The 22,197-nt window shown below is 33.2% G+C and overlaps 2 protein-coding genes across 3 annotated transcripts in view; one reads left to right on the top strand and one right to left on the bottom strand.

Annotated features, from left to right (window-relative positions):
- Window positions 1–1,344: 1,344 nt before the first annotated feature.
- On the bottom strand, window positions 1,345–12,541 carry LOC128242326 (N-alpha-acetyltransferase 60-like). 2 transcript variants are annotated; one of them, XM_052959442.1, is made up of 6 exons: window positions 12,372–12,541; window positions 11,699–11,825; window positions 8,828–8,957; window positions 8,338–8,434; window positions 7,608–7,842; window positions 1,345–5,781 (listed from the first exon to the last, which is right to left on the bottom strand). In XM_052959442.1, exons 2-6 carry the CDS (start codon window positions 11,806–11,808, stop codon window positions 5,634–5,636), a joined length of 720 nt encoding a protein of 239 aa, XP_052815402.1. In that variant the 5' UTR covers window positions 11,809–11,825; window positions 12,372–12,541; the 3' UTR covers window positions 1,345–5,633. The 2 variants fall into 2 exon arrangements, with proteins under 2 accessions (XP_052815402.1, XP_052815392.1); XM_052959432.1 differs by having other exon boundaries at window positions 12,376–12,541.
- A 5,482-nt stretch (window positions 12,542–18,023) lies between these two features.
- LOC128243310 (H(+)/Cl(-) exchange transporter 7-like) overlaps window positions 18,024–22,197 on the top strand; it is a 33,624-nt gene continuing 29,450 nt past the window's right edge. Inside the window, exons 1-4 of the mRNA XM_052961017.1 lie at window positions 18,024–18,144; window positions 18,352–18,483; window positions 19,314–19,379; window positions 21,608–21,740. Coding sequence (XP_052816977.1) covers window positions 18,070–18,144; window positions 18,352–18,483; window positions 19,314–19,379; window positions 21,608–21,740 — 406 coding nt within the window. The 5' untranslated portion in view covers window positions 18,024–18,069. The remainder of the gene's footprint in view (window positions 18,145–18,351; window positions 18,484–19,313; window positions 19,380–21,607; window positions 21,741–22,197) is intronic.

Genomic DNA, 22,197 nt, shown 5'->3' with positions numbered 1-22,197 from the left:
TGGACATAAAGACACAAGACTTCAGGATTCTAACATCCAGGATAAATGCTGAAGTCAGGATTGAAATCTTTTAACTAAAGAATATTGTAATGATGTTTTTGCTCAGACATTTGCATATAGGTATATAAACAATACGAAACATCTTCAAAAGAATATAAATGACTTTGGCAACAATTTCAACAGGGGACTAAGCCCTTTTACCCTGCTTTTGTCATGCTTATACTCAATTATCTGCTGTTAGAACTGCTGTTTATTGAATGTTTACAGGCTTGATAGGGTAAAATACAGTCAAGAGATAATAAAAATCACAATACATATACTTTAGGATACTCATTCAAAAATTGTAAACTAAGCATCATTAACTCTCCCTGTCCGGCAATGGAAAATTTGATCCTGAAATACTGAATATGATTATGACAGAAATGGGAATCAGATGAGGTGAGAAGATATAAAATATTAATTTGATATTTCCGGTTCTATTTGGCCTTTATACTCCCAATAAATAAAAACAACACTACCCTAAATTTTCTGTCACACCAAAAGTGATTTTTTATGCTTTAAATGGAACTGTTTAAAGATTACAATGAACAATTGGAGTGAATGTATGGTAAGGTACTGAATGAAAGTGTTAGCATGCAGCATTTTTTCATTGCAAGCAATTGAAAGAAAACATGAACAATATAATTGTATACATACATACATACAAAGCTTTGAAATATCATATAATCTACCTTCAAAAGGATGAAATGTTTACAAATTGGACATGTTAAAGGTCTTAAAAAACAATAAACTCTGCCGTTTTTGGCACATTTAGATTTGTTCATGATATGAGTTGCCTTGCACAATTTCAGGCCTACTGGCGAAATTAATACAAATGAAATTATTACCAGTAACAAAAAATGCGCAATTTTTTTTTTCAATGTGTCATAATTTTTTCCAAACTTCTTGGACAGGATCTTTATGGGCCCATAATAATAATAGCCTTACTCATGTTTACATGGCAATGATGGCTTTAATTTGGACTATTTTTGACTTCATTCAAATGGCCCTATTATTTAAGATTACTAAAATTGAACCAGACAGTTTTCAGTGTTTATATTCAATTAAGGGTCCTTAAAAATCTTATAATATGCTACGCTTATACGTGAAATTTCAGTAGTTATCTTTTGTTATGTCCTCATCAAATTTAGTATAGATAATGCCCATTATGCATTGTATTAAGGAATGAATTGCGGGCTTGATGTCATTATCGGGGTATGAACGCAATTGGGCTGGTCAAAGTGTGTGGAGTCCGAAGGACTCCACGAGTACTTTGACCAGCCCAATTGCGTTCATATCCCCGATAATGAATTCATTACTTACCGGGTATATTTACACCCATAGTTTATTATTTCATTCAAGAATTGTTCAAAAAACTTAATTTCATTTAAAAAAAAAAAAACTTTCAGTAACCCATTCCTACCCATTCTGTAAATAGAACGACCCGGAAGCATTTTTTTAATGACGTCACAATATCGCGGGAAAAGATCAACCACTTGAAATCACTTTTAAACGTAAAATTCAAACAGTTATGCTTTCAATTCAAACAAGTATACATTTAAAATTTAAAAAACTAACACTTTCTAAAATGTTGATTTATATTTTATTGGACCTTCTGACACAATACAAACAATAATAAGATAAATATTTTTCATGTTTATTGTTATGCAATGAATTGCGATCCGAACATATCCGAAGATGTTGCGTTCATCGATTGATGAACGCAATTGCCGAAATGACGTTCATTTAAGGAATGGAAGTTGAGGTGTAAATATTTACTTGTAAACACATATCTTATGCAAATTTTGAGATATAGGGAATTGCCTAAGGCCCAGAATTGGGCAATTGGCTCAAGTATAAAAAGCAATGTAAGAAAATTATCTTTATAAATACATGTAAACAATGAAACAGTTTTATATTTATTTAATATGAACATTTTAATCTGTGCCACAATTTTACACAACTAATAATTATTTACATAGAGTATTAAGATATTGAATGTACAAATTTACTTGCAATTTCATTGAGCCATAATATAATGGTTATAATATTAAATTTTGAAGGGTCCCGTTACAACATATACTTTTGGTATAATTTTAAATGAATTGCTAATTGATCACTTATACTCAAATAAATGACTGAAAACGCACTGTAGATGAAGTAATTGCAGTTTGTTTTTTGTTTCTTAATTTTACTAAAATTGGATGTCAGATGCCCTTAATATAATTTTGCAATCTTTTACAGTCAAAACAGCATGTTTGTTATTCATTTTTTGGTATATTTTTGTACATATTCATTCTCTACTAATAAATACCTTTCAAATACTATCAAAATAATAAAGGTCACCAGGTATACAAAATCTGCATAATTATACACCAGCTGTCTTAGTAGGAACATTTTAAAACAGAGGATATCATGGGTGGATAGTTCAGAACTATGTTTAAGTAGGCAGTGTAGTTAAAATCTTTGTTGTTATATTTCAAATCATTACTGCTTGGAAAGCAACTGTTTCAGCTATAAAGAATGTTTTCGGTGAGTGAGTTCCCAGATATATTAACACATAAAGTTTGAGTCTGAATTTTTTGAGCCTCACGCATATCAAGCAAAGCGGGAATGCAAAGAGTAAAAACAAAATCGGTCCTTAACATCCAGTTCGAACCATCGAGGAAATCAAGCCAAGCTATATCAAGCCAACAGATTTCAGAATAATATAGTCCTACATGACTAGATATTTGTAACAGATAAAGAAATTGAAACCATTAAGTCATTCCCCCATGTTTACACAGGTTAACAGTGTTGTGTGGCAGAAAACATCACCAAGACCATTAAACAGAAAAAGTCTTATGATTCTGTATTGAAAATGCTGATTTACCTACCAGTGTCTTCCGGGCTTGCTCAAATTCTGAATATTATATAGCAGGGCTTGTTCAAAACTTTTATGCCAAGCAATACAATAAGAATTCGTGCTTGTTCATCCAGAAGTCTAATTTCGATGACTGATTTACCATAATTTATAGTGTTAGAAAATTGTCTTAAAAGTGCATCACTTCATCATTATTTAAGCCAGAGATGTGGGCCTTATTATACATGTGCATACAGGCAGCATGGGTACCAAGTTTCATTCGAATACCTTGAATGGTTTATGAGTTATTGTCCAGGTTATAGTTTTATCTTGACTGGTTTATGAGTTATTTTCAAGGTTATAGTTTTTGGCACAACTTTGACATAATATGGCTACAACAATACCAAGGCTATGATATTACCTCGATTTTTTTCCTTTGGAAAACAAACAAAGATATTAATAACTCTTAATAATAAATTTCATAATGTCAATGATATCATGCAATAAAAGATAAGATGTAATACATGCAAGTTTAATATAGACTATAGTCGTAAATAAATAAATGTACAAAATAAATATGAGTAGGTTATATATATCTAGAACAAGTCGCTTTCTGCTTCTAAACAGGGAAAGAGCATGGTAACAAATGAAATGATATGCTAGGTACAATATGTATGTGGAAAAACAAACAAACAGATGTCATTTTCAATACTGTAATGTTTAACTAGTGCTATTCATTGTATTAGAGCCTAGAAAAACACCCAGTATTTCCTTACAAACTTGGAAGAAATGAACACAATGAATTCAATAGTCCCTATTTGGTACTCAATTATTGGGGTTTTCTGGTATTCCTGCACACACGAGGTGGAACATACAAAACCAATCTATAATAGAACCTATAATAGATCCAACAGTGGTACATTGATAAAGGAAATATTTACACTCTTTTGGTATTTCAAAATAACTGTTTTTAGGTCGTTGTTCAAAAGAAATGTTAATATCGTGTTCTTACTAAGCTCGAATTTTATAATTTTATACTGCCAAATTCTATAACACAAACATTTTATTGGTTAACCCTCCAATATGGACATGGAATTTTGCACAAAACATGTAGTACATTTAGCATGCATTATAGGATTACAATGCACAGAAGAGTTGTATAATGTTATCTCGTTTACTCTGCAAAGTCATTTTCATACGCAGAGTAAACAGTGCATTTCAAAATGGCCTTTAACTTTTTAATCATGTCTAAATGGAAAAAATAGTTTAGTTTTATGTTCTATACCAAGATAAGACCATGGTTTGTCCTTCAGATGTGCAATGACACTGGCCTAAGTGACTAGCTTACAATGTATCTAAACTCCAAACTTGTCATAGAAAAATCTATTTCCTAATCAAACATGGACGGAAGAAGCATTATTGTATGGTGGGAAGCATATGAAATACACGAGAAAACCTGGAATAATTGAGTTCCAAATAAAGTCTATGTTAACATATTTATGGTTACATTATCTTTTTTTTATTTCGAAAAAAAACATACCAGTAAGAATTTAGCAAATCACAACTGTTCTTTTTAAAGTCAGATCCATTTGGCATAGTTTTGTAAAAATTGACAATATTTTTTGTTGTTGTTTTAATATGTTGAAATTACAGCCTCTTATTGAATATTTGCTCGTAAGCCATTTAAAAAAAATATGTTCATACGTGTGTAAGAACTACCGACTCAGGTGGAAGTTATTACTGGTAAACCAAACAAGCATTGAAGAATGCTGAGTTACTTAGTATGAATATGTGTATTTTTTCTAACTATTCACTAACTTGCTAGACATGATCACTAATTTACAAAATTTATATCATAATGGAAACTTCATAACAAACATTCACAAGTATTTCATTTCATTGTATATATAACATCTTATATACTCAACAAGCAACATAAATATCAAACATGAACATCAATAAACATCTGCAGACTCAGTCAATAATATCTATACATAACCATAACAAAACATATGAAATAAATACGAAACAAGCATGAGGCAAATTAGAATGCAAAAAATGGAAATTTCATTTTTGGAACACACATTACATATAGCAACCTGTTTATCATGAAAGAAATACTGTTGAACTTTTATGGATGTAGAATACTGGATTGAATCAATATACAGATTCCATTAGAGGCAAAGAATAGGAGCCGAAAATAGTCACTGAACATAAAAAACATATCGGTTTTATTATATCTTTAGAAAATGCAACATTAAATAATGGTCCAAGGCTTAAAAATGTCACATATTTGGAGGAGGAACCTGGAGTCTGTATTGGAGTTCATTGATAGATCAAATAATTTGAGAGAACAACATGTTATCACCAAATAATGCAAGATTTGTTCTGATGAAGTTCATTTAAACTTTGTTTATGTATTTTAACTGCTACTTACGTCTGCTATGATATAACTCATAACAATTGGCACGGAAAAATACGGAAAACAGTAAAATCCAGTGTATTTTTTTAAACGTTTTTAAGAATTCAAATGATGAACAAATTACTATAGTATACAATCTCACAACTGATGTTGTCATAGTGATAACAATAATTTATTTAGTACTGAATGGTTTTACCCTTAAAAACTGAGTATAACATGTTGTTATCAGAATTTACCAATATTTATAAGCTTTTGACATTGAAATAATTTCAAAATTATATCAATGCTGATAAATGGTTTGATTAGAAGATTGATTCAACCGACTGTTTCCTATGACACGTAACTGTTTCCATTGTCTTGTGTTCGCGTGCTGCTCAGTATTCGGCAGAAACATCGCCTCACTGTCCGCATTATCTGCCGAGGGAGGGCGCATGGCTGCAGCTTCGTTAATATTGCACCACACTGACTCATGTAGTCACTGGCAGACAGTTAAGGCAAATATGGAACTCACAGGCATTCATCATTATCAACACATAAAGAAAGGTACTGTTTGTTGTAATCCAAGAGAAATCAAAATTGAATTCCATTAAATATTGTACTTAATATCTTGATCTTTGATCTAATGATCAAAGAAAAAATGGTTAACAATATTATTTTACTCATCAGTCTGTGTTCAATTTTATAGTTATTGAACTAAAAAACACAGGAAAGAAATTGTTATTTGTTTGTTAAAGAAGCTATGTGTTTAAGACGAACGATGATAAGTGTTGACATTTACCATTGTATCTGTTCACCCTCACTTATTTGATCATACAACTTATATTGATTTACTATTATTTCATATTTCATATATATTAACCTATTCCTGCATCATATGTGTTGTTACATAGACCATGTACCTGGTACAAGTTTTTATTGACCATGTACCTGGTACAAGTTTTTATAAACAATTTGTTCCGTTCTGATTATTTATCTAACAGAGCCAAAATTGTGAACATGAAAGACTTTCAACAATTAAAAAGTGTAACAATTATTTGCGTCCACAATCAATACAACTGGCTCCAATTTCTCGAAACTTCTTAAGTCCATAATAATAGGATCAGGCTAAGCTCACTATTTTTTATTTTCAATAAATTTCGTAATATCTACTTCTTTAAGTGTTTTTATACTTTAGATAGGAATTATTTTGATGAAAATCACAATAAACCATTTTTCATTTATCAAAATCCAAACTAAGTATGTATTATAGGTAAATAAAATAAGCAACTTAAGCCTGTTATTCTTAAGAAGTTTCGTGAAATTAGAGCCTGACTTGAAATATTTGAATGTAATGTTTTGTTTTTGTTTCCACTACATGTAGGCAATGCACTTATAGGCTTTTGTAAACTGCTTTCTGGTGGATTATTTTCAGCGAAATAAAAATGATATTTTACTGTGTCAAACAGTGAAAATACCAATTTGATATTTTTCACTGCCCTCTCACAAATTGAAATCAAAATTCCATGCCCACAAAGATAGAACATAATTTTCACAACAAATACCATAAATCCTAAATCCAAATAACTGTACCTTGATGGATTTTTTTACGATTTTTTATTTGGCAAATCCTTTAGGATAGGGATTAGAAGAATCCCGTATAACATGTCTATTATTTTAGACTAGTACAAACTGTTGCAATGACAGTGTTGTTCAACGCATTATACCACATGTTTGAAATACTTAACTTAGGTGTTGAGAACATTTAAGGGGGTACAATGTATGGTTGTTACTTATACAAGTTCGTGTCAACAACCAAAACTTTGAGGGCTTCGCAGAGAGCGACACCAGGATGACAGATTGAAATTGTTGTTTATTGTTTATTTAATAGAGTATTGCAATTAACTATTTATGTGCTGTGTACCATTATTATTTCAATATTTTAGAGATTTTTTTTCTGTGTTTTTTTCAGACATTTTTTTTGCATGTGTCCTATATACTTTAGCGTCCTATATTCAATAATTTACGGTATGCAGACTGGATCATATGAGCAAAACCAGAGTACAGAAGCATGCATAGTAAACTCAGTTTAAGCACAGAGGTGTGATTTTAATTAAGCACAATAACATGTAAATAATTATTTAAATGTCTGATGCACTAAGTACAGCAAAATGTTCTGCCAATCCTGAACATAATAAAAATCTTATTCAGTTGAAGCAAAACATATTTTTATCCATTCATGTATTTTAAGTAATGAAAACAGATTATTAAGACAGAAGTTTCAATCCCCTATTCAAACTTGAAAAACTAAACTTGTTGAAAGGATACAGTAACGACCAGGGTGGTTTGCCACCATTAATGTAGAGCACATAGGAATATCCGTCCCTTGGTTTTCCCTGAATGGAGTAGTAGTATGGCAGGAAACTGTGGGCAGTGAAGTTACGGCGCTCATAGAAGCGTATCGCTGTCTGATTGGTGGATAGAACGTGCAGGTACGTCGCCTTACAGTCACAACACTCCTTTGTTGTCAGGTAAGATAACAGGCTGTCCAGGAGTAAAGAACCTGCAGGAGGTAGAAAACAATTCTACAGAAAATCTTCCTAGACATGTATGTTCATCATCACTATGAAATTTTGTTATTTTTCCTACATCGTGAAAAACAATTTCTTCTTGTTAGTGGAGATCCACTCTTTTTCTATTTGTGAACTTTTTTCTTTACAAAATAAATTCATTGCATAGGTATCAAAAAGCACTCTGTGTATGCAACTCACACCTATCTTCAATGCAAAGAAGATTGACTGTATTTCACATGTTTATATTTATCACTGTTAAACTATCATGATAAGTTATACCAGTATTATATAAAGGAATGTTTATTTATATAAATCAATATTTTGATTTGTAATATATCTAATGACTTTACTCTTGTTTTAAACATATATAGTTTCGTTTTTATTTTATGTCCACTTGTGATTGTATTATTCAAATATTTGTATACTTATGGACATGATGTCTATATGTATCGAGAATCAACCTATGTAAATAACCGAGACCGAACCTATGCCATGTTTACGGAAGTCCACAATGACCCCCAGGCTGAGAATATATGCCACCTGCACAGTGCTGGAAAATGCAGGCGAGAGAATATCTGAGTCCTGAAATGCAAATTATGAAATAATGTTGGCAAAGGAGGAGATTTTTTATAATGTGGCAGTGATACATGAATATTCCCTTAAACAAATTCCAAGTCTGATTAAATGTTGGTTATGTAATTGGGGACGTTGGCCTTTGATTATAAGATTTGATTATATAACAGTTGGCCTGAATTTACTTAATAATAGATAAGTAACATAAGCTCTAAACAATTTTTATAGCTAAAGATTTAACCTTGAACTCCTCATGCTCTAAACAGCTGAGCATTTAACCTGGAACACCAAAAGGGTTTCGTCTTTTGCTAAAGTTAAAGAAAATTAATATGACAATCTTAGCGTTGTGACCGTTGTCCATACCTTACGTTTTTTCTTCAAGAAACATGAAATGATACAAACCTCTTTGTTGAGATTGGATTTGTGTTTGATCTCGGAGACAATGAGGCCGATAATGTGGGAGTGGTACGTTGCTGCCAGAGAGTAGAACTTCGGGTTGGACGCGATCTCTTGGTACCATGTATCTGGATACCTGAGGGAAAACATTTAACAGTCAAAAACACACTGATAATAAACTGAATCAGAATATGAAACACATGTACAATATGCATGTAATATCATAGTTTAGGTTTTGTGTTTTATTAAGAATATACTTCTGGGTGAAAGATAAAAGCTAAACTAGAAATGTGTCCATAGGACACGGATGCCCCCACTTCGATTTTTTGTCACAGAAAATAAGCCATAATGATTATTCAGGATAATCTCAAGTCTTTTTTGGCAAATAAAGGGCCGTAACTCCTAAATGACAAAAGCGATTTCCATGGCTATCGAACTTGATCAAGATATTATGGTCACAATCATGTATGTAAAGTTTGGTGAGGATTGGACACATACTTTTCAAGAATTAGATTGGAAACATATATTTTTGAAGTATTTTTGGCAAAAAAGGGCCGTAACTCCTAAATGACTAAAGCGATTTCCATGACTATCGAACTTGATCAAGATATTATGGTCACAAACATGTGTTTAAAGTTTGGTGAGGATTGGACAAACAGTTTTCAAGAATTAGATCGGAAACAATCTTCGGGACGTACGTACGTACAGACAGACAGACAGACAGACGTACGGACAAGGGCAACCCTATATGCCGCCACTTTGTGGGGGCATAATAACTGGAAACCAGTGATACAAAAATACTGACAAAAGATCAGATGACAATACACTGTGAATTGTGGCAATTAAATGAAGGGACTGGGGTACAATACAGAGAAGAAATAGTAAATACCATCTATAACAATGTACACCGATCCATTGAGGGCTTGAAATCTAAGGTAATAGTTAGGTAATTTGAACCATGGAAATATTTATATGAAGTATGAGAATAAAAATAAACATGCCCCATATCAGGTTGCATTGATTACACATTAGATAGTTTTGCAGCCACTCAAATATTAATGTTCTTTCATAAAACAATACAACTTGAAACATTGTCTTTTGTCTAATTCAACCACCTCAGGATTCCAGGAAAAACATTTTATAAATACATCAGCTTTTCCAATAAGATCTGTAGCAGAGACCTAGTTTTTGATCCTAGATGACACACTTCATCATCTAAGATTTCATGTACACAAATATTTTTAAAGTTAATTAAAATTTATATTTTTGAAAAAGATGGGTAGATATGAAATTCATGATTGGGATGTGTGTTACTAAAATAGCAATTGAGTTTAGTTGTTGACTGATATTGATAGGTAAGCATAGAATCTTTTTTATGACATCGGGAAAATATTTCCTAAGATTTGACCTAGTGACCTAGTTTTTGATCTGAGGTGACCCATATCCACAAATGTTTAAGAAAACATGTAGACAAATATTCTGATCAAGTTTCATAAAGATTTGACAAAAATTAATGAACTGACCGTGGAATTCTTTTTCCTAAGATTTGAACTAGTGACCTAGATTTTGACCAGGGATGACCCATATTAAAGAACTTTCAAGATATTATGCAGACAAATATTCTGACTAAGTTTCATAAAGATTTGACAAAAATTGCTGAATTTATGACGTAAAAGGATTTTCTTAAGATATGACCTAGTGACTTAGAATTTGACCCGGGATGACGCATAAAAAAATAAGCAAAATATAATGCAGACAAATATTCTGACAAAGTTTCACCAAGATATGAAAAAAATGTTGAATTCATGACATGGAAATTCTTTTCATAAGATTTGACCTAGTGACCTAGGATAACTTGTTAACGACCGCACGCCCACCATTCTATAACCAGTAATTTTTCGATGAAAAATATGGCTAAAAATGTACTTTCCAATCATAAGGTCAATTTTTTCCTGGTTTAGATTTGACTGCTAACATTTTACTTCTTTCTTAAAAAAAGGAATGGAATTTGCATTTTAATAAAGTGTGATTATTATTTTTCTCGCCCGACCTCGATATTCACTCGCAAATTAAAACAGGCAAGTGGATTTGTCAAGCCCTAAACATGCTTAAAAACAATTACAATTAAGGGGAAAAACCATCAATTAAATCCTGATATTCTTAGGCAGGGGAAAAATCCCCCGGAATTTCGATCCATCCCCCGGTCTCCCGGCGGGAGATAAAAATCCCCCGGAATTAATTTTTTTTTTTTTTACATCAGGCAATACGGTAATGACAAAGTGAAACCACAGTATGCGAGTGAAACTGAATGTAAAGAAACAAGTCTGCAAGGGTGAAATGACTGTTTAAAAAAGGTTTGATAAATAACAAAAGCAAACCTAGTGATCAATTAATTTGAAGTAATGATCAAAGGCAAAGAGATATTTCTATTTTGGAAAAGGCAGAAATTAAAAAATTTCATTCCATTCTCTTAGTGTCTGAACGTCATCATAGCTGATAGTATTAAGCAGAATTTTTTAAAAGACTTTGGAGGAAGTTAAATTTAATTTACAGTATTACCGTATGACATGACAGTGTATCATAAGAATATGATAAATCATGACATAAAATAATTCTGTACAATGAAAAGGTTTTCATAGCATTTATATGTGAATACATTTTTTCGTACTTGCGTCTGAAAATACTTTGAAATTTCGCCAACTTAAACCTGCTAAAAAATCCCCCTGAATACTACCAATATCCCCCTGAATTTTCAGCCATTCTGAACAAATCCCCCTGAATGGTCTCCAGAAAATAAGGCATGTATGTTTTTAGGTGTCAGTGAGGCGACTACAAATTATTATTCTAAGCATGGTCTTTACAATTGCATATGCTTACTCTATGGGGAACCACTCCGTACAGAGGCGTTTCACCTCTGGGATGTCTTCAGGGGATAGGAACCTCAGCTGAACCTCCCGCTGAATACTGAATGATGGAACCTCCGTCATTGAGTCATCATGTTTGTCTGAAACATGAGTGTTCATTTAATTATATTTGTGAGCAAAGAGTTTGAAATACTCATAAGCTCCAAAGTTTAGGAGTATGGTACTGTGTTAAGTGAAAAAGAATAGACCAATCAAAATTTACACAAATGTTTAAAATTATTTATAAGTAGAATTTTCTGAGATTTTGATATTAATCTTTGTCTCTGCCGTACAACTTTGGCATAGCCAAATGGTTAGCAGCCTGATATATTCAGCTTTCCACCCTTGTATTTTTTCTATTGTTTTTATCCTATTATGGGTGTCACCTTATTGCAAGACTTAACCATCATTTTTAATTGCGAACTGCTACATTGAAACGCCTGCCTTGACATGTTCTTGCGTCTAATATTTACAAAACATATGCAAATGTTTTGAAGACTATTAATACAACTACTGTCCTTATATCTTTCATAAGAATATGAACACTATAGAACCCACTACAAAGGTAAAAAAACGGAATGATCAAATCCGGAATACACACTATCCGAAACGTACGACACAGTAGACAACTTGATAAATATACGTACTTACAAACAGCTTTTGATGACTTGATATGCAGATTTAAGCATTATACTAAGTAGAATTGTTCACTTTAAGAATAAAATGAATTGATTGTGGTAATTCCTTTATAATTCGATTTTTCCATGATAAATAACATTTCCAGGGAGTGAAAAGATGAACTTGATTTTCGTTTGGATATTTTTCTCAAATCGATGAGCTAGAGCGGTGCGAGGTGATACAGGAATCCAGTGGATTTCACGTGAAATCCACTCAAAACGTGAAATCCACTCAGAACTCAGTTATTTTAATTAATAATTAATTTTTTTTGTATACATATTAGAAAGTGCCTCATGAAGGGATTATATTTCAAATTTTATTGAAATTGGTCAAAAAATAAAGAAGTTAGAGCAATTTTTCATTTTTTCCAAAAATAGATCGGAAATCGAGGTGAAATCCAGATTCCGATAGGTGAAATCCACTCATAACTCATTAATTTTAATAAATAATTTTCTGTTTTTGTATGATTATTAGAAAGTGCATCATAAAGGGTTTATATTTCAAATTTTATTGAAATTGGTCAAAAAATGAAGAAGTTAGAGCAATTTTTCGGAAATCGAAATGAAATCCACATTTTGACAAGTGAAATCCACTTTTTCAGACGTGAAATCCACTCATAACTCATTTCTTTTTATCAATTTTTTTTTTTTTTGTTAAACAAATAATTGAAAGGGCTTCATAATGGGTTTATATATCAAATTTTATCCAAATTGATCCTAAAATAAGAAAGTTGTAGACCTATTTTGAAAATAGATCTGAAAGCTAAGTGAAATCCACATTTTGACAAGTGAAATCCACTTTTTCAGACGTGAAATCCACTCATAACTCATTTATTTTTAACAAATTTTTTTTTTTGTTGAACAAATAATTGAAAAGGCATTATCATCGGTTTATATTTAAAATTTAAATGGAATTGGCCCAAAAATGAAAAAGTTAGATAAATATGTTGAAAATAGATCTGAAAGCTAAGTGAAATCCACATTTTGACAAGTGAAATCCAATATATATATATTAATATCGTTTAATAATTACTCTTGTCTTTGATCTATATCTATCAAAGACGAGGATCACGACTCTCACGTGCCGTTACTTTCGCGCCTTTCGCACTTAGCGGTTAAGGTGATACATCAAATATCCGAGAAAGTTGACATAACATACTCGGCGGTAAAATTAAAGAAGTTTAGTACAATGGCAGTAATTATTTTATGCCGAAAAAGAATTTGAGAAGATATGGTAAGCATAAAATGTATCAGAAATGGCAATTGTCATTGCTATGTTTTTATTTTTTATGCTATGAACATGTAGTGTTGGATATACGTATTATTTGATATTTAAACGGATAATTAATTGTTTCTGTGTATTTTGTGTTATTATATTTGGATATTTAAAAGGATAATTAATTGTTTCTGTATATTTCTGCTGTATTTGTTCATAAAATGGGAACCTTTCCGTGTAGTGTCTGCCTTGAGGCATGTGCACTTGACTCAATTTATTGTGATAATTGTAAGTTGTGGTGCCATCGTACATGTTGTCAAATGGGCAAGCTTGAGCTTAAGTCTTGGGACCAACGTCATCTCAAGTTTGCGTGTATAAAGTGTGCTTGTGTCGGGGATGAGTACAACTACACAGCAGCACTGAATCGGTAAGTGTAATATATACTTAGCAGATCTTATAATATGCTTATTATTGAAAACGGAGACGTTTTATGAGTTAATGCAATATTTATTCATTTCAAAAATATATTTCATAATAAGTTTAAAAGTACATTAACTATCATGAATAAATATTACAACATTTAAATGAATGAATGAAGCACATTTGAAAACATAAATAACAACAACTATATCACAACAATAAATTAATAACTACGTGTTTTTATAAGCACATTTGCGAACTACTACTACTACTACTATTACTACAACAATAAGCATATTTATAACTAACATCACAATAATTGCTTTTAGCTCGTATTAATCTGTGAAATTACGTAATATGTTTCCTGATGGCGTGAAAGTATTTAATGTGTCCTTTGTTGTTGTAGTGCACCATGTCACTGTAATAGTCCTTATGAAATCTTATGTCCTTCATTTCAATGCATTGTACACTTTTTCGAACAAGATTATTGATGCGTTTTCTCTGTGCGTTGAAACTTTTTTTGCTTAGAAATTTGTCTTTGAAGCTTCCCCTTTCTGTTATGTATGTGAAATATACCTTTCCACATCCATTGTGTTTCAGTTGTTTAGAGATACTTATGATATGATTAGCGATCTTTCTAGGCTCTGATGTAGCTGTAATGTCGTTACCCCCCAATGTAATTATTGTAATGTTAGGTTTGAAATTTAAGAGTTCGTTGATATATCTGGATGATGATGCCTTCATTCCACCTTTCCATTCAGGCACTCAGTACTGTGTTAATATTTCCGATCAGGTCTCTCTACCCACCTTTGCGGGATATGCAAATGACAAACGCATTGACTGGAAATGTGGTAGGTCGGTCTGTATCGGCAAAGAAAAAAGCGGTATGTGAGCTGATGTGGTCATCAATGAAAACCCCCAGTTTATCTAAGATACCACTATTCAATCATATTGTACCACTTGTTTCCATCAAATTACTTGTCACGCTACAGGATGAGAGTGTTGATGAACGTGATTTGAAAAATGTTGATGTCGTAGTTGATGGTGTTGTTGATGATGGTGTTTGTGATAATGCATACGATGTTGGTGGTGATAATGATGCTGTTGTTGATGTTGATGATGATGAATGTGATGTTGAAGGTGGTGGTGATGATGATGATGGTAATGATGTAAATGATGATGAAAATGGTGATGTTGAAGGTGGTGGTGATGATGATGATGGTAATGATGTAAATGATGATGAAAATGGTGATGATGATGGTGGTGATGGTGATGTTGTTGGTGATGTTGGTGAAGATGATGATGATGATGATGATGATGATGATGATGATGATGATGATGATGATGATGATGATGTAAATGATGACCACGAACAAATGGTAAAAAACCAGGTTCAAGGAAGCGCAAAGTAAATGTAAAGACGACAACGTTGCCAAAGACAAAACGGCCCAAACCCTGAAAATAGCCTGTCTGTATAAATTTCTCTTAGGGTGTCCGGTGTTGGGTGTGCACACGCCGAGAATCACTATTGAAGCCCAGCACGGGTGGCAGTGCACACCCTCACGAATTATTCCATTTTAAATTGTTCACATGGGGCTATGTTCAAAGTTTATCTGTACATTTTTCATTTTGTGCATATATTTCTCTTAGGGTGTCCGGTGATGGGTGTGCACACGCCGAGAATCACTATTGAAGCCCAGCACGGGTGGCAGTGCACACCCTCACGAATTATTCCATTTTAAATTGTTCACATGGGGCTATGTTCAAAGTTTATCTGCACATTTTTCATTTTGTATATATATTTCTCTTAGGGTGTCCGGTGATGGGTGTGCACACGCCGAGAATCACTATTGAAGCCCAGCACGGGTGGCAGTGCACACCCTCACGAATTATCATTTTAAATTGTTCACATGGGGCTATGTTCAAAGTTTACCTGTGTATATTTTTTCATATTTTGCTATTGTTTATTTTGTGTAATGTTGTGAACATACCTTTTCATTATCTCTCATTATTGTAAACCAAGTTAAACATATGATTTCACTTGGTGTAACTTTGTAAAACCCGGAAAAAAAAACAAAGTTAAAGAACATTTTAAAGTGTTGTATATCATACAATTGTTAAGATAACTCTTAAAGTTTATATGAATGTATATATTCTAGTTTATATTGTGAATTTGGTTTACTGAAGAGTGATTTAAGCATTTCCATTTTGTGTATCATTACTTAGAAAACGACCTAAATAAGCGATTTTTGTTTTTTGCTAAATTTCAATACTTAGGAAACGATTGGATTGAAATAATAATTTCTCATACAACTGTAAAAGTATGTTTTCAAACACTTTCATATTGCACTTTATGATCCACACATTACTGATATGTATTTCAATTTTTTTTAAGATTAGTATTAAAGAGACATACAATCTCATTAAAATCAGATCCCCAATACACGCTTCACGACGTTACGCTATAACATAACGTAATGAAATGAAGTGAACGTCACGATATGATTTTAATGAGATTGAGAGACATATTACCTTGAAAAGCAGTCGTAATATATGAAATATGACCAAATTCCATCGAGAGTATGCAAATTTGCAAAGAGTAAGCCTTATGATTAAAAAAGTATGTGTTTTTAATGGATAAGTGACCATAAACTGCTCTAGATGATTTAATTGCATTCTCTGTCAAACGGGCTGAACTGTTATGCACTAAAAAGGTAACTGTTAATAGTTTATATGTTTAAAAAGTAGTAGTGATGTTTTTATGTTATTTTATTTTTTACTTATAATTTACCTCCGAGTTCATGCAGCAAATTGGCACAGGCGATGAAAACATACGTATATGACCATGCATTTTCTTTTATGATGAAGCAATAATAAACTAGATTGTAAAATTGCATGTATTCGACACGGGATCGAGTCAATAAATTGAAATTAGTATGAAATAATGATATCTGTAACTTTAGTGTTTATAACGCATTTAATTTGACGATGACATTAAAATGATCTCGCAAATACACATACATGTTGACGGTTCCAGCACAAGCAGAACGTGATTTACAACCCGATATTACAAATGACGTTTACATAACAGTGTATGTATAGCACGTGATTAATTGCGTCCCAAATGCTACGTCGGAAGGCAATATTTTGCTTCATCAATTCTAAAAAGCAGAGGAAAAACCTGAATTCGTAACAAATTGACGACGAAGACGCTTCCATGTAAAACGCCTCGGACGATGAGAATGCTATTTTGTAGAAAGCAATGTTGACTTAATTGGAGCTTCTTATAATGAATGCTTCTTACGGCAAGGACGCACCAGCATAGAACGCTACATGAGATGAGGATGGCAACTTGTATCTTATTATATTAAATCTCAGTACAGTCATTCGGCTTTTCATGAAGTCACGGCGGACATGCACACTTGGAAACTTTTTCGATGGTTACTATTAATTTTTTCACAATGCTTATAAGTAGACCGTCGATAACGAGTTTTGCACCTGAACGCATTTTCATTCATCAGAGGTTTGATAATGATAAATCTAACGGTACGCTCAAAGATAATCACTCTGGTGAACGAGAATGACATGAACGTCACCTGTCAGATATCAAAATAGCTAGACTGCTTTAATATCCATCATATATTGTTTATTTTGATAAAAAAAGAATAACAATAGGCCACCTTTAAAAATATTTTAAAATATCCTTTTTCAGTTACTTCTTGCAATTGTCTTCCTCAAAACAAAATATCTTGTCTTTTATAAAAAAAAAAACCCTGATCATTGTTTATGTCATCGCATCTTAGTTTACATATTAAGACATAATGTTGATATTTTTATTTCATTTTGTAATATATTAAAAGCGAATTAGATTGTCATTTTTGTTTACCAAACATCGGCAACACAATCAATATCCTGAAGCCATCAGGTATTAATATATATATATGAACCGGGAATTAGGAGACCGTATAGTACGGAGAGAGACGGGGAAATAGTATCGCCCGTTTATGAAAACAATAGGCACGTGATAACAAAATGGCGGACGTCACAGAATCGGAAACTACGTCTCTTTTAGGGAGTTCTCAACGCTCAACAACCTCCCCTAACTCTGTATGCGAATACAGATAAAATACAACAGTTTCGGTTTTCTTTGAAAATAACAGTTACTTAGAATTATTTTTCTATCAAACATTACCATCTGTCTTGATTCGGATAATTTGCTGAATTTCGGATAAAATAAACAAAGTATTTGAGCCTTAGTGTTTCTAACATTTCCAGTCTTTTTATTTGTATATTGAATCTTTTCTTATAATTTAGATAAATGGTGACCAAGGCATTCATCCTGTTCCCTCCCAAAGTGTGATAGACGATGAAGACGGGGAGGACAATGACGACACTTCACCGAAAGTGGAAATCGACCATGTCCATGTACTGTCTGGACATTATGAAGTGAGAACATCAAACAAACTCTGATTACTTGCACAGGTCAGAGATTATATAAACTAACCGGCTTGATAACTTGCATACTCTCTGACCTCTGTGAGTAAGTACCTTGATGTTTAAGATTTTTCAACCATCTGATACACAGGGAGCATAAGCAAACTATTTATTTCTGATTACCTAGCATATAGATACTATGTGTACTGGTAACCTCTATTTCATCATGAAATGGAGGCTTTTCTTAAATAACTCAGTATTTTTCAATAAAACTTTACAGGGAGAAAGTAAGGCTCACCTAGAAATAAAAATCAGTATGATAAAAGGTATGATTTATGCTTATTTTATCTACGAAATTATGCCAATGATACTCAGTAGATGCCTCTAAAATGAGAGTTTACTGTACCAATAATTTGCCGGCCATGGAAAATTATTGATTATTTTAGAATTTAAAAAATTATGTTCCTGATCTACAACTAAACAGAATAATTCCTTCTATTTTCTATCAAATTAACTTATTGCTCTATTTAAGCGAGTATTTTGCAGTGAAATAGATTCCAATATGTTGCATGGTAGAAATCAATAATCTAGACACAAAATAGCATTTGTATGAAAAACAATCATATAGAAATTGTAGAACATGGGTTTTGCAGGGTGGGTGAATATTTGGTATAGGATATATAAAGGTAAGGGATACATAAAATATAGTTTGCGGCTGTCCCTTGTGGTTTAATATCAGCTCTTGTCACTGTACAAGTATTTTTTAGTGTTAAACATTTTGTTTGGATGGTTGCTGTTGTTCAATATTTTATGGATTTTTTTTGTGGTGTTTTTATTTTCAGAGTCTTGACTATGATGTTTGTGAAAATTTGATTTACCAAAGGGATGAACGACAACAGTCAACAAAGGTTTGTTATGATTTTTATACATCCTTTTAAAAAACCTTGACTTATTATAGTTTTGGGCAGATGGGCAGGCAGGCGTAATTCTGCATCCAGTATGCTGTGTGCTCAATAATCGTGCCCCCCTTCGAAGAAGAGGTGGTGTGTATTGCTTTGCACATGTCTGTGGGTCAGTAAGTCGGTAGGTCAATAGACCAAAGCTTTTCTGAGTAATAACTCGACAATGCCTCTACCTTCAGTCCTCATACTTGACTTAGAATTTTGGCGTAACCAGTAGATGACGGCTTTTTATTTTAGGTCATTGGCTCAAAAGCAAAGGTCACAATGACCTAGAATGCAAAAAGCTTGTCCAATTGATAACTTGATAATGCCTGTACCCATGGTCCTCAAACTTGACTTAGACGTTGGGCATGAACAGTAAATTACCTCCATTGATTTTGAGATCATCAGGTCAAAGGTCAAGGTCACAGTGAGCATGAAAACCTTGTCTGAGTGATAAATAGACAATGCATAGACCTATGGTCTTCAGACTTGACTAGGAGGTTTGGCGTGACCCCTATTGATTTTAAGGTCATGGTCACAGTAACCTTTAACGCCAACAGCTTGTCTGAGAAATACCTCAACTATGCGGAAATTAAGATTGGGCCTGACTAGTTGTTGACCCCTATTGATTTTGAGGTCATCACGACAAAGGTCAGGGTCACAGTGACCTTCAAAGCGAAAAGCTTGTCCAAGTGAAAACTTGACAATGCCTGCACCCATGGTCCTCAAACTTGATGTTGATGTTGGGCAAGACCAGAAGATGAACAGCATCAGTTTTGAGGTCATCAGGCTAAGGTCACAGTGGCCTTGTATGCGAAAAAGCTAGTCTGAGTGATAACTAAACAATTCCTGCACCCATGGTACTCAAACCTGACAAAAGGTTGTGGTAGATGACTCCTATTGATTTTTAGGTCATCATGTCAAGGTCACCTTGAATGTGAAAGGTTTGCATAGACCTATAGTTCTCAAACTTGAAATGGAGGTTAGGTGTGATCAGTAGATGATCTCTATTGATTAGGGCTCAAAGGTTCATAAAGGCTTTGAATGGGAAAATCTTGTCCGAGTGATAACTAGACAATGCCTGTACTGAATTTCCTCAAACCGACTATGGAGGGATGGCATGATCTGTTGATAACCTCTATTGTATTTGAAGTCATCAGGCCAAATCAGATGGCATTTTGGTCCCTGCATATTTTAATTAATTATCCAATTACCGGTATTACTGACAACATGGTGCTCATGGAGGCATAATGTTTGACAACATGACTTGTTTTTGAAGCCTTTGTCCAATCGTCATCAAATTGAACAGAATGCGTATAGGCGAATTATCTTGGACAAGTTTGTTAACAAGTTGTATCGTTTTAGTCACTGAAAAGTAATGGCCCTTTAATTGTAGAAATTATCTAAAATCGGTCTTGTCCCATCATTAATTTTATAATCCTTTTTCCAATCATCACCAAATGTGGCCAGAATGTGTATGGGCACAATATCTGAAATTAATGTGATACCCAGCTGTATCGCTCAAATCATTTAAGAGTTAATCCCCCTTTATTTGGAGAAGTTTGAAAATTCAAATCAATAACTTAAGAAGCCTTTGTCCAATTTTCACCAAATTTGGTTAGAATCAAAAAGAATGTGTATGAGAATAATATCTCAGACAAGTGGGTTAACCAGCTGCTCGAGTCACTCAAGAGTCAGAAGCCTTTGTTCAATCATAATCAAATTTGGTCTGAATGTGAATGGGAAAAATATCTTGGTCATCTTTGATGACCTGCCATGTCACCCCAGTCACTTAAGAGTTGTGACTCTTGAATTGGCAAAAACTGTCTTCACAGTGTCCATGTTTTTAAACTTGGTGGTACATTCAACCACTTGTCACCAAACTTGATATCCTAAAACTATTTAATAACAAAACAAGTAATGTAACTATGTTTTAGGATCCTTATTGTTTTGGAATTGTGATTAATTTTAGAAATTAAATTTTTCATTCGGTAGAATAAAAAGTGTGTTAAAGTTTTAGTCCTTTATCTTATAAATAGCATTATTATTACAATACATATAAGTGGAATTAAACTTTTTATCTTGATGAGCTATGTTCTTATTAAGGCACATATTATAACTCTACAAGACTATGTCATTGCTGTTTCATAGTTTCAAATTTAATGTGAATTTGACTTTGTGTTTTTTTTCAGTGGGTATTGAAGCGGGAACTGGCTAGATGGTTTGTCATGGGTATGATCGGCATTTTGACAGGACTAATCGCCTCTCTGATTGACATTGGTGTGGAAAAAACATCAGACTTAAAATTCACATTCCTGAGACACTGTATCCTTTCATTACGTTCATTGGTTAATATGTTTCTTTATTACACTTCTAACCCATTTACCGGTACCAGACAATTAAGATACAATTCTTATGACTTAAGAAAAATATAATGTACCGTCTCCGTGACCTAGCGGGAGGTCGTGGGTTCGATCCCAGGCCGCGTCATACCTAAAAACGTTAAAAGTTGGTACAAGTAGCTCCCTTGCCTGGCGCTTGGCATTTAAAGGGTAGTGCTTGGAAAAGTGGTGTACTCAGTACTGGTTCAACCCAAGAAAGTTGTATCATGTGTATCGGTGCTTTACACTGAGCACGTTAAAGAACCAAGAGGTCTCTTCGCAAAGAGCTAGGGTATCGCACCCGGATCTCTTGTATCTCCCTCTGTTTCTTCAAGTCTTCCAATGTCTGAATTTGACTGTGAATTGCTGTCACTTCTATCTCATGTCACTTATGGCATTTA

Source organism: Mya arenaria, chromosome 2, assembly GCF_026914265.1.
Source record: "Mya arenaria isolate MELC-2E11 chromosome 2, ASM2691426v1".
NCBI classification, from domain to species: domain Eukaryota; kingdom Metazoa; phylum Mollusca; class Bivalvia; order Myida; family Myidae; genus Mya; species Mya arenaria.
The sequence above is the reverse complement of the archived record's forward strand: the minus strand, read 5'-3'. Positions and strand labels throughout refer to the sequence as shown.

Bases quoted from the DNA above. Each gene is read 5' to 3' on its own strand.
- LOC128242326 (XM_052959442.1), bottom strand. From the start codon at position 11,808: ATGACGGAGGTTCCATCATTCAGTATTCAGCGGGAGGTTCAGCTGAGG. The intron at 8,958-11,698 runs GTAAGCATATGC...GTTTTCCCTCAG, and splicing joins ACGGAGTGGTTCCCCATAGA to GTATCCAGATACATGGTACC. The intron at 5,782-7,607 runs GTATCCTTTCAA...ACTGTCTGCCAG, and splicing joins AAACCACCCTGGTCGTTACT to TGACTACATGAGTCAGTGTG.